Here is an 11,923-nt window from a genome sequence, read left to right as displayed (position 1 = left end):
ATGCCTACAAAACAGGCTGTTGACCCACCTGATGGGGGCTGGGGATGGTTTGTTGTCGTTGGAGTGTTTGGTTCGTCAGCCCTGACATATGGAGCGGTGGCTAGCTATCCGGTATTCTACCTTCCTCTCATGCAAGAATTCGGCATCGGCCTCGGCGAAGTGACCTGGATGACTGGATGCTACGAGTTCGGGAAAGCGTTCGGTTGTAAGTATCGTAGTATAACATGTCCGTGAGCAATCCCTTATTTATGTCTTTAAATTCTAAAGAAACTAACAAATTATTTTGGTCTATTTTGTTTTAGATTTGTTTGCACCGATTTTGGTGGACAAGCTTGGTCACCGAGGTGCAAGTTTTCTGTTTTCTTTTGCAAGTTCGGTCGGAATTTGCTTGGCGGCTTTTTCTCCAACGCCAATCATGGCTTATATTTTGGTTGGAGTAATTCCAGGTAAATGCAAATGCTAACAGTCGTTTTACGAGTTATTACGGCTTTAAATTGAATGTCAAACTAAAAAATAGTTGCTTTTTAACGAAACGAATACTCTGTTACCCTAAATTAATAAAGTTTTGAATAACTGTTGTTCAGGCTTTTCATGTGGCATCTTAAACACCGTTTGCAACGTTGTCTTATTGAGATATTTCCAAAAGCGGCGAATGCTTGCTCTAGGCCTGACCCAGGCTGGATCAGCCGTCGGAACCTTGGCACTCGCCCCCCTGTTGCAATACCTGATCGACTTGTACAATTGGCAGGGAGCTTTTTTGCTGTTGGGCGGCCTCAGTTTTAACAGCGTTGCAGCCTCAACTTTATACAGACCAATCCGACTAAAGATTGACGAAACAGGTAATGAAGAGAGAAGTAACGGAATGCTTGATTTTCTCAGGACAGCCAAGTGGTGTTTATCTCGTAGCAAGTTCTTGTTGTTTCCTGCAATTTTCGTGGTGATGTATAGCGGCTTGAGAGCCTATCTCAGTTTTCTAATTCCTTTTGCGCGAAAGGAACTCCTTCTTGATCCAATGCAGTCATCATTTCTTCTGTCGCTTTATAGCGTTGTTAATATCTTCTCGAGAACTGCATTCGGCGCGTTGGGAGATAACAAACGGGTAAACATCGTGTGGGTTCTACTGGTAACTCAGCTCATAATCGCAGCCATAACTGCTTTGGTCTGGTTCGTGGGAACCTATGCCGGTCTTCTGGCCAACACTGTTGCTCACAGTCTTATGAGTGGCTGCATTCACGTCTTCTACATTCCGCTGTTGGTCGAAGTGGTCGGTGAAAACAAGATTCAGTGGGGAATCGCTCTTGCTGGTCTGCTTTACGGCATTTTTGGCTCTGGAGTCGTACCGCTTATAGGTAAGCTTTCTTTTGTTAACCAGCTTTTGTAATAATGTTTTAGTGACTTTACCTATCTGCCGAGAATATATGCTTACCGGATGGATTTTGTTATATAAATTACATAAAGAAAATGCGCCTGAGTTTTTAAATTGTTTAATAAAGATAATAACAACTTATACCGCTTTAACCCTGTCATTTGTTTAGGCTTGATGGTGGACAGTGTTGGAGATATCAAGTTGGCGTTTTTGGCCTCAGCGGCACTTTGGACATTGTCAGCTTTTTTACATTTTCCTCTTTTGCGCAATTGCCCAGCAAGACTTTGAACTAACTCTTTTACAAGAAATATCTTCGAGTGGCGCTTGCTTTATTATATCTCCTATAAATAAGCTGAAACAATTTTGTCGGGCCCAAATATATTAGGTTTTAAAGAAAGAGGGAAAGCGATTAACAAAATTATTTTATGATCATTATGATAGACGTGAATTACATTCTACAAGTATTTTACACTATCGTTATTAGTGTTTGTTGAGTAAACCGTAAAAATATCAATTTAACCCTCTCCATTTTAGTACAACTTGCAACTTGCACCCCTTATTTAAGGAACAACTTGAAATATTTCCTTTAAAAAATGTCACCTAAAATTCATTATAGTTATTTATTCATCTCATAGGTACGAATAGTTTTTATTAATATTACTTGTAATTTATAAGTCCAAAATGGCGTCGAATGAATACATTTGAAAACCACAGCTAATATGCAGAGATTTTACCGCTAAAAGCAGAAGCCAATCCTAGGCGGCAGCGTCATATTTATTAAACACTTTCACAAGTCAAAAAATGGAAAAGTAAATTTCGCAAACAAATTGTCTCATAGCAATTTAACGGAAAATTAAGTTAAATTTGAATTAAGTTTTGTATTGAAAGTAATGAGCCGTTTTGCAACAAAATAAAAAAGGTTTAGAAATATTTTGAATCTAGATTTAACTTTGCCATCAACAGTTTTACTTCGCTCATTTAAAGAAGGCTATAGTATAAGGCAACTATGCATACTTCAAATTGTCCGGTTTAGGGGTCCGCAAATACGTTTTAGGGCGTCCAAAAATTACCACGTAGAGCGCGAGCATATGTTTGTTATTTAACGACTGGCAGTTGCATGGCTGAAAACATGATCACAGCGTACTCCATTCATGCTTAAGTGTTTCTCTTTCCTTGCTAGACCGGCCTGGCAAATTCAGTTGGCAATTGACGCAGCTATAATCCCCAACTTAAAAGCGCAGTTCGGCCGATATTTAGAATGTAAAATACACCTAGCAATCTGACAATAGTCTTTTCAATTTGTCAAGGCAGTTTGTTTATTTTAGATTTAATGGAGTAAAATACTAAGGTGGTCTTGACCACATGCACATTGGAGACCCCGACTAAGATATGAACACGCAGTTAAACCCTTCTGAATTCAATTTTGTGCATACTCTCAGATTGCGTAGAATTTATTAATTAATTTGGTTTGCTAGCGTAGTTTCTGGCTTGTAAGTGTATTTAAGCTACGCCAATCATTTATGATTTGCTGAAAAGTTTGTTATACCAAGCTCATTGCTTGTTTTATTGATATTTGATTTGGCGTAACGCAGAGAAAATCGCTTGAAGCCTTAAATTATAATGCCACTTAACCCATCCAAACTACAACTTATAGCAGCACCCTAACAGAAATAAGAAATAATGCTACCAATATAAACACCCAGACGAATATGTGGCAGGATTTTAGACCAGCGGCAGTATATGTAGTGAAAACGCGATGAAGTTATCTAACAATAACTATATGCCCTCTTCTCTCCAGTTTAGTAGGCTACATCAAAAAGGTCAATGTGTATTCTATGCATTGTTGTAATGACGTCAAGTGCACTTAAGTAACTGTTTTTAAATAATCTGACTGAAGCAAATAACTTGACTTGACTTCGGTCTTTTGAACAATTGGGTTAAAAAAATGTGATTTCAACAACCTATTTCAAAAAATAGGTATTTAGGTATATTTTTTGTTGCTCATAATCAGAAGAGTTAAACAATTGTTATAATTTAACGTTTAATTTATATGACAAGGACTTGGAATTTACTTGATCTAATTTAGGCTTGACTGGGTTTTAAACTGGACATAAGTTATTTTACAAATGATTAGACTGAGACTTTTTATAATTTCAAAATTACTTGTTACAACACTGCTCTGTGTATTACAGACTGAGTATAGCTGATTAATAGAAAAACATTTAACGCAAATTTCAATAATATTTAATGTAAGTTTCTTTGAGAATGTCGAAGATTTAAGTCCAAATAAAGAAGGACAGGCGCCACTTTAAGATATTTTTTTGTAAATGGGTTATTTCAAAGTCTTTCTGGATGATTGCGCAAAAAAGAAAAGTGTAGAAAAGCTGACAACGTCCAAAGTGCAGCTGAGGCCAAAAACGCCAACTTGATATCTCCAACACTGTCCACCATAAAGCCTAAACAAATGTCAAAGTTAAGGCGGAAAAAAATCTGTTATCATTTTTTTAGACAAGGTAAAGCTTGTTATATTAATACTCGAGCGAATTTTCAAAAAGACCTTCTAGCAAACAAATATTCCCAGGAGACGGGCAGAGTTAGTAAAACATTTTTATAGAAGCAGCTTAAATAAAATAATACTTACCTATAAGCGGTATGACGCCGGAACCAAAAATGCCGTAAATCAGGCCAGAAAGCGCGATACCCCACTGAATCTTGTTTTCTCCGATCACTTTGACCATTAGCGGAACTTCTATGATGTGAATGGGACCACTCATGAGGCTGTTAGCAACAGTGTTGACCAGAAGACCAGCATAGGTTCCCACGAACCAAACAGAAGCAGATGTGACTGCGGTTATTAGCTGAGTTATCAGCGAGACCCACGCGATGTTGACCCGTTTGTTGTCTCCCAATGCGCCAAATGCAGTTCTCGAGAAGATATTAACGACGCTATAAAGCGACAGAAGAAATGATGACTGCATTGGATCAAGAAGGAGTTCTTTTCGAGCAAAAGGAATTAGAAAACTGAGGTAGGCTCGCCAGCCGCTATACATCGCCAAGACAATGGCAGATATCAACAAGAATTTGCTACGAGATAAACACCACTTGGCTGTCTTGAGAAAATCAAGCATTCCGTTACTTCTTTCTTCATTAGCTGTTTCATCAGTCTTTAGTCGGATTGGTCTGAATAAAGTCGAGGCTGCAACGCTGTTAAAACTGAGGCCACCCAACAGCAAAAAAGATCCCTGCCAACCGTACAAGTCAATCAAGTATTGCAACAGGGGGGCGAGTGCCAAGGTTCCGATAGCTGACCCAGACTGGGCCAGACCAAGGGCCAGCAATCGCCTCTTGTTGAAATATCGCACTATAACAACGTTGAAAACGGTGTTCAAAACTCCAATTGAGAAACCTGAACAAAAGCAGTATATAAAAGATTTTAGTTTAGTGCAGTGGTCGGCAAACTGTGGACCGCGGCCCAAATGTAGACAGCAGAGCAATTTTTAGTGGCCGCCTGAATGCTGTACTTAAATTGTATTGTATCTTAAAAGTTGATCTGGCAAAGGAATTTTGATATTGTCTCAGCGTGTTTCTGGCCCGCCTGACAAATGTGGCCCTGTCAGATTTTTGTTATTTAACATTGTAATACTGTTATTGTATCGCGACGAGTAGCCTAATATTTGTACAAATTTTACTACAAGATTGACTTAATGTATACATTTTTGCGTTTGGTGCGAACGTTTTACTTGATTGCGGGTGTCGCCATTAAGCTGATGATGTCATATTGTGTTAAACTTATGCATAAAGTATACGTCCGACTAAGGTAAACGTTTCGCCAACTGGATTTTAGCTCATATTTGCACGAGTTCGTTTGAGAACCACAAGTGTTTCTAATAAATTAACTTTGTGACGTTATTCTAAAGCCTCCAACTCAAACAAATGCCTGGATCCACCCCTGTTTTTGTAGTGGGCCTTTTAAAATTTAACTGAAATAAGAGTTTATTCGCTTTCTAAACTACCAACTCGTTTTTGCGCATGGCATTCAATTAAAGCGGTAAAAAACAACTATTAGCATTTGAATTTACCTGGAATTGCCCCAGCCAAAATATACGCCATGATAGGCGTTGGTGAAAAAGCCGACAAGCATATTCCGACCGAACTTGCGAAAGAAAACAAAAGACTTGCACTGCGGTGACCAAGCTTGTCCATCAAAATCGGTGCGGACAAATCTAAAACAATATATATTTGTAGATAACAAAAATTTGGTTTCTCAGAGTTACATCGTATTTGCCAGAGATTACCGATTTCTATGAGACAATGATGCTGTAACCGCTTTGAACTAACTTTCTGAGACATGTAGTCTTATGTTTTTGCCTGACTGTAGTGGTGAAAGTGTTAATCTTGTTTTTGTGTAAAAGGAAATACCAATTAGGTTCGACAACCTGGTCGGTAGTGTAACTGACGCTAATTGCCTTAGATTCTCCCGTTTCTCCAAATAGTTGGTGAGCATAATATTTGAAATTGTACGACGAGGTAATTGTATTGGACACGCGTACTGCCTTTGGTGCACTTCGCTGACTTTTGCTTGATTTCAGCAAAAAACTTTAAATTACAACTGTGTGTGCTTGATTGGTGGCTAAACAGGAAACGCATTCACAAGCCTCATATAGCGTTTTGCGCTTAACCTGGTGCGTAAAACGAACGTTATAGTCAGAATCTAAACACAATAATACGGAAATACTTAAAACATATTATACTACGATACTTACAACCGAACGCTTTTCCAATTTCGTAGCATCCAGTCAGCCACGTCACTTCGCCAAGGCCGATGCCGAATTCTTGCATAAGGGGAAGGTAGAATATTGGGTAAGTAGTCATCGCGCCAAATGTTAAGGCCGACGAAATAAACACTCCAACTACGACAAACCAACCCCAGCTCCCATCAGGAGGGTCAACAGCGAGTTTTTCAGGCATTATTTTTATTTTGCTTATTTTGGAACGTATCTCATAAAATATTTATAAGAAATTAGAGAATCATGTGGCCAAAGCCTTGGTGATATACTAAAGCTTAGGAGCGTTGGTTATATATTAACTTTCCGGCATTAAAGGTCGAGATGCACTGCCTTAAGTCGCTTTATTCTGCAAGTTGCCGCTGTTATGTTTTTCAGCTAAGTCGCGCAAGTCTCAACGCATTCAGATAATTAAGCAATTTTCAGTCTTCAGTAGGCTACTTATCGTTCATTATTTATTTACGTTTTTAAAACTTTTATACTTCGTCCAGGTTTTTGCTGAGTCTTGATGGACAGCTGGTTCTGTAAATGCGCTAATTTTTTATATAGGCCTACCCAGTGTTGTAAAGACTTAAGTCAATGACTTGACTTAAGTGCACTTAAGTCACTGTTTTTAAATGACTTGACTTTGCTTAAGTCATTTCAAAATGACTTGTTTACAACACTGGGCCTACCTAAGAAAATAGACTGCTTAATTCAGCGCGGAATAAAACCACAATATATTTCATCTGGCCTAAAAATTAAATTAGACGTTAGGAAAAATCACCAACAAAACGTGTATTAAATTTAAAAAACTGTTCAAATTTTCGGGACTGCACGCTAAACTTCAAACGTATCCTAGCATGTTTTAATCTAAATTAACAAAAAGTATGGATCATACATGCAAACTGCCCACTTCTGCAGCATATTTTCTGCTAACACTGAAAAACTGCAGGTCGTCAGAAAAAGAGTTCGTGTATGTTTTGATGTTTAATCAGTCGTTGGTAGCCTAGGAAGTGCAAACAAACTGAAGCGTTAGTTAATTTATGGACTTAAAAACCTCGATACGTCCTGTTCAATGCTACCAGCCGCTTCACGTAAAACTTAAAAAATATGAATATAACATGATTACACCAAGATTGGCAAATTTCAGTCTGCAAACTATGTAGACCTAATGTAACTTTGAAAAACAATGAAGGCAAATTTCTTTACAAATACTGGAATAAGTTCAAATAAAGCAAAGGCCGCTTCATTTGGCGATGCCTTGACATAGCCCGGGGTCAGCAAACTATTGCGCGCGTGCCAGACACGCTCCGCAGAGTTCCCGAGTGTTCTTTAGTTACCGCCAGTGCTTTGAGTTGAGTGAATAAAGATGATTATTCTAAATGGTTGGTTCAAAGTCTTGCTGGACGATTGCGCAACAACGGAAAGTGTAGAAAAGCACTTAATGTTACAGTAACTTTTCATTAACATTGTGATATTAAACCAGTTAAACATATTTTTTATGTACGTAACTATAACTCTGCGTTTAATATGAAATAATAAGTATATATTTACTTAATATTCGCAATGTAGTCAAATCTCATACAATATAAAACCTACACTGGTTGTATGCCTAATGGTGCTTGTTGTTAGCTTACAATAATTGTGGCTAATCTAACATTAATGACATGGGTTTATAAGCACCTGTAGGTAAATAAATACAAATTAAACAGAGATAAATTCTACAGTCACTAAAATCAAGCTATCCGGAAAAAGTAAACGTTTAAACTTTAAAAGTCAACATTAGGGGAAAATGGGCGCTCTTTCACTTATGTACGTGAAAAGTTATGCAAAAAAAAAATACTAATACCGCATACCACAACGCATATTGTTTGGGTTAGGGTGCGGGTTAGCGTTTGGGTGAGGGTGGGTCAAGTAATATTATGTTTACTATTAATAATAACTTGACCCACCCTCAACCAAACGCTAACCCGCACCCTAACTTAAACAATATGTGTTGTGGTAAGCGGCATTTGGAAGAAAAAATTTTTTTATTAATTTTTACGTACAATAGTGAAAGAGCGCCGAAAAATGTTTACCAATGTCGAATAAATATTTCCAAGTACATTATATTATCTGAAAAGATCAGCCCCAACATTGTCTGAAAAGGGCTATGAAATTTTAGCAAACCATTGTGTCTATATATGAACTGCGTGTGCAGTAACAGTTCTACCGGCTTATATTATACACCTAAACGTATTTCGCTTTGTTGCGATGTGCGCGCGCACCCACCTGGCGCGAAACTTGGTTGCTATAGCGACAGGTTGCGTTGACAACCGACCTGTACAAAGTGGAGCAAGTTGGAAATGTGAAGTATTCGTATTTTGTGATGTTTGGGAGCAACATAAGTCAGTAATAATTTCGTAAACCCGAAATTATTGAAAACGCTGAGAGCACAAAGTCCGTTTCTCCGCTTTTTAGTTAAGTCCTCTTATTTTTTGTGAATCAGACTGATGCCTACAGGACAAAATATCTGTGTTGTTAGCATACACTCCCGAGTTTATGATGCTTAGGGGGCTTTGAAAGAAAACTTGTGTATAATGAAGCATAAAATGGAATAGTTTTAGATTTTTGATATTTTTTTTACAAATAGCAACAAATGTTGTAAGTTTTGGCAAAATTCATAAAGACTATACTTTAAATGGCAAATAATAAATAAAAATCACTTTGTTACAATGCTGCTCAACAGGCCTAAATAAAACATAACCTATAAATAATAAAGTATTACAAAATAGTTTTTTTAACAAAGTTACATCATGTAATAGGATTGAAGTACATCGTGTAATAGGATGGTTGAAAATGCAATTTTAACAAAAAACGAACGTCTTTATGGTTTTGGTTTAAAAGATTTTTCAATATTTTGTAGCAATGACCTCTTCCTTAAAAAGACCGACAAAGTAACAATCTCTAAAACCATAGTATTAAGACCAGCGACGTAATATAGCCAAATACGCAGTAATATTCACGACAGAATACGAACGTAATCGTCGGAATAAGATCTATACCTGTCGGAATAAGCCCCAAATTTATCGGAATGAGGCCTACATGGCCATATTACTGACTTCTGTTGCTGGATCCCAAAGTGTGTGCTTGCTTACTTGGCTGTTTCTGGTGTTCCACTCCCCAATGATGTTCATCTCATTAGTGCTGGTATTCTGCTTCCCATTACCAGTGCATAGAACCCCTTGTTTTACTCCACATTGATAGATAGATGCACTGTTCAATTGGAGAAACTTAATAAACGTAAGACTTCTGCCCAAAGCAGAAATAAAGAAGGGAATGTCATAGCAGAAAGTCAACTTTAAATCGAGAAATGTAAAAGAGTTTGTCGATAAATTTGCAAAACTTATGCTCCAAATTAATGCTTCTTTATTTAAATTTTAAATTTTAAAATTTGGTGAGCCTCAAATCGGGCCTGGGACTGAGGTATAGTTGTGGGAGTGACCACAATCAGAGAACATTTATTGCCAATGAACAAACGGTAAATCAGTGCTTACAGTTTTTCTTACGATATAAATTCTGCAACTTTACCTCCGTAAACGAAGCCTACTCAATCGACTCCACATGTTGACAGAATGACACTACTGGTTTTTGCATAAAGTACCATAACTTGAATAACACATTCCAGATGGCGGTTGTTAATTCCAAGAGGCATTGGCCTACGCTTTTACATTATAACACAAAACATGAAATTCTGGACCATTGACTAAGCGCGTCCAGCAATATTCTGACACAGTTAAGGCACATGGACAGACGTACGTTGACGTTACAAACGGGCAGACTGACCGAACAGAATAACTGGGGTTTGGCCCTTTCACAGGGTACAAGCTGCTAGGAAAGTATGACGTAATCCTGCTCGAGTCAGAAGACCCGAGTCCTATTCCACAGCACTGCTTCAAAGCAGTGTTTCTCGACTTTTTTCAGCGTTTTGGTATGGCAAAACAAAAATTTACACGGCACTTTTTGCCAAACAACAACATCATTATTTGAACATCGTTTTTTATCTGCCATAATATCATTAAAAACAAAAAAATAACTGCGACCGATCTGAGAATTTTCTTGAGCCGCACAGGTGTAGACTAAACTGCTATAGGCTTGTTTTATTTTTTAAAATGTGATTAGAATTTCAAATCAGAGTAGGCCTATTTCAGTTTTTTATTTACTCATGTTATAAGATTAGAACATTTTAGTTTTTTCAAATTAATTTAACGAAATGGAATTACAGGATTCATTATAACCAGAAAGTAAACTATACTTGGACCATAATTAAATTTAATTAAATCACCATCAATTTAGCTTAAACTGCATTTTTTCTCTTGATAATGCGAGTGACAAATATGTCTGTGCCAATATTGTTACTTTTTAGCATCTGCTGCATTCACAAGCTGTTTCTACCAAAAAGAATTAGTCCAAATTTTTGTTCCCACTGAGAGACTGAAATGTCATTGGACAAAGTAGCAGATTTGATAAAACCTGAATTAAAACGTTTCGATTTTTGGTAACTGCATGCTAAACTTCAAACGTTTATTCATTAATAACTATACTGACATCTTTGAATTTTTAGTTCTTGGCTGCTGACCAAATAAAAGCTTTACAAACAAACAATTTTTGTTGCGGTTGTTAAGAACAAGAATGAATTACAAATGCAAACTCTCCACGTCTGCAATAATGAATACTGCAGGTCGTCAGAAAAAAGGTTCGTGTATGCTGATGTTTAATTAGTCGTGAATAAAGGGCCTATAGAAAGTGGAAAGAAATTGTAATCCTATCTATTGACGTAACCTATTTATTTGACATAAAACCTCGATACGCTCTATTAAATGCCACTTACGCTTTCGAATCCGATTTTATTGAAATAATTTTTTCCAAGTTCTTAAATCGAATTTGAATCAGTTTGAGCTTTCTAGGTTTTCCAATTAGTTTCAAATTATTGGATTAGGGAAAACGAGATATTAATGAAGCAATGTTCAGCATACAGTTCCCATCCTTTGGTATTTAAGTTTTTAAATTTTTCTACTTTGTCCGGGCTCTTTGCTGAGTCTTGATTGACAGCTGGTTCTGCAATTGCCCTAATTTTTGATCACAATATATCATTCAGCCTAAAACTAAAATTAGACGTTAGACAAAGTCACCAACAAAAATGTGCATTAAATTAAAAAAACGTTTCGATTTTTTGAAGCTCCATGTTAAGCTTCAAAAGTTCATCTATTAACAACTATACTGACACTTTGAAATTGTTAGTATTTACTACATATCAAAGTTAAAAAAAATGAATCATACATGCAAACTGTCCACTTCTGCAGCATAAACTCTGTTAACACTGAAAAACTGTAGGTCGTCAGAAAAAGAGTTCGTGTATGTTTTGATGTTTAGTCAGTCGTTGGTAGCTACGGAAGTGCAAACAAATTGGAGTCTGTGTAGTTATTTATTGACACAAAAAAACTCGATACGCCGTATTAAATGCCACTAACACCTTCGAATACGACTTTGATCAAACATTTTTTTTTAATTCAAAATAAGATTAAAACAAAACTAAAGTTTCCAGGTTTCCCTAATTAAATTAGAATTACGGGATTCGTGAAAACATGAAATTCTACTAAAATCTTAACTAGAATTGCCTTGATCAATTAGCATTTATTTTAAAAATATAATACTTTTTGTCGGACGAATAAATTAATATAACATTAGTACACCAAAATTGGCACTTCAGTATGTACTATGTAACCAAAACATTTTTTGGCAAATAAGTAGT

The 11,923-nt window shown here is 36.8% G+C and overlaps 2 protein-coding genes across 2 annotated transcripts; one reads left to right on the top strand and one right to left on the bottom strand.

The window, feature by feature from the left end:
• Nucleotides 1-1,654, top strand: LOC146163411 (monocarboxylate transporter 13-like). The gene is made up of 3 exons (XM_083380485.1): nt 1-205; nt 585-1,349; nt 1,536-1,654. Exons 1-3 carry the CDS (start codon nt 1-3, stop codon nt 1,652-1,654), a joined length of 1,089 nt encoding a protein of 362 aa, XP_083236611.1.
• A 2,049-nt stretch (nt 1,655-3,703) lies between these two features.
• Nucleotides 3,704-6,334, bottom strand: LOC146163410 (monocarboxylate transporter 13-like). The gene is made up of 3 exons (XM_083380483.1): nt 6,130-6,334; nt 4,008-4,772; nt 3,704-3,822 (listed from the first exon to the last, which is right to left on the bottom strand). Exons 1-3 carry the CDS (start codon nt 6,332-6,334, stop codon nt 3,704-3,706), a joined length of 1,089 nt encoding a protein of 362 aa, XP_083236609.1.
• Between the last annotated feature and the right edge of the window lie 5,589 nt (nt 6,335-11,923).

Source organism: Ascidiella aspersa, chromosome 2 (assembly GCF_963924565.1).
Source record: "Ascidiella aspersa chromosome 2, kaAscAspe10.2, whole genome shotgun sequence".
NCBI lineage: Eukaryota > Metazoa > Chordata > Ascidiacea > Phlebobranchia > Ascidiidae > Ascidiella > Ascidiella aspersa.
Note: the sequence above shows the minus strand (reverse complement) of the source record. Positions and strands in the feature narration are given on the sequence as shown.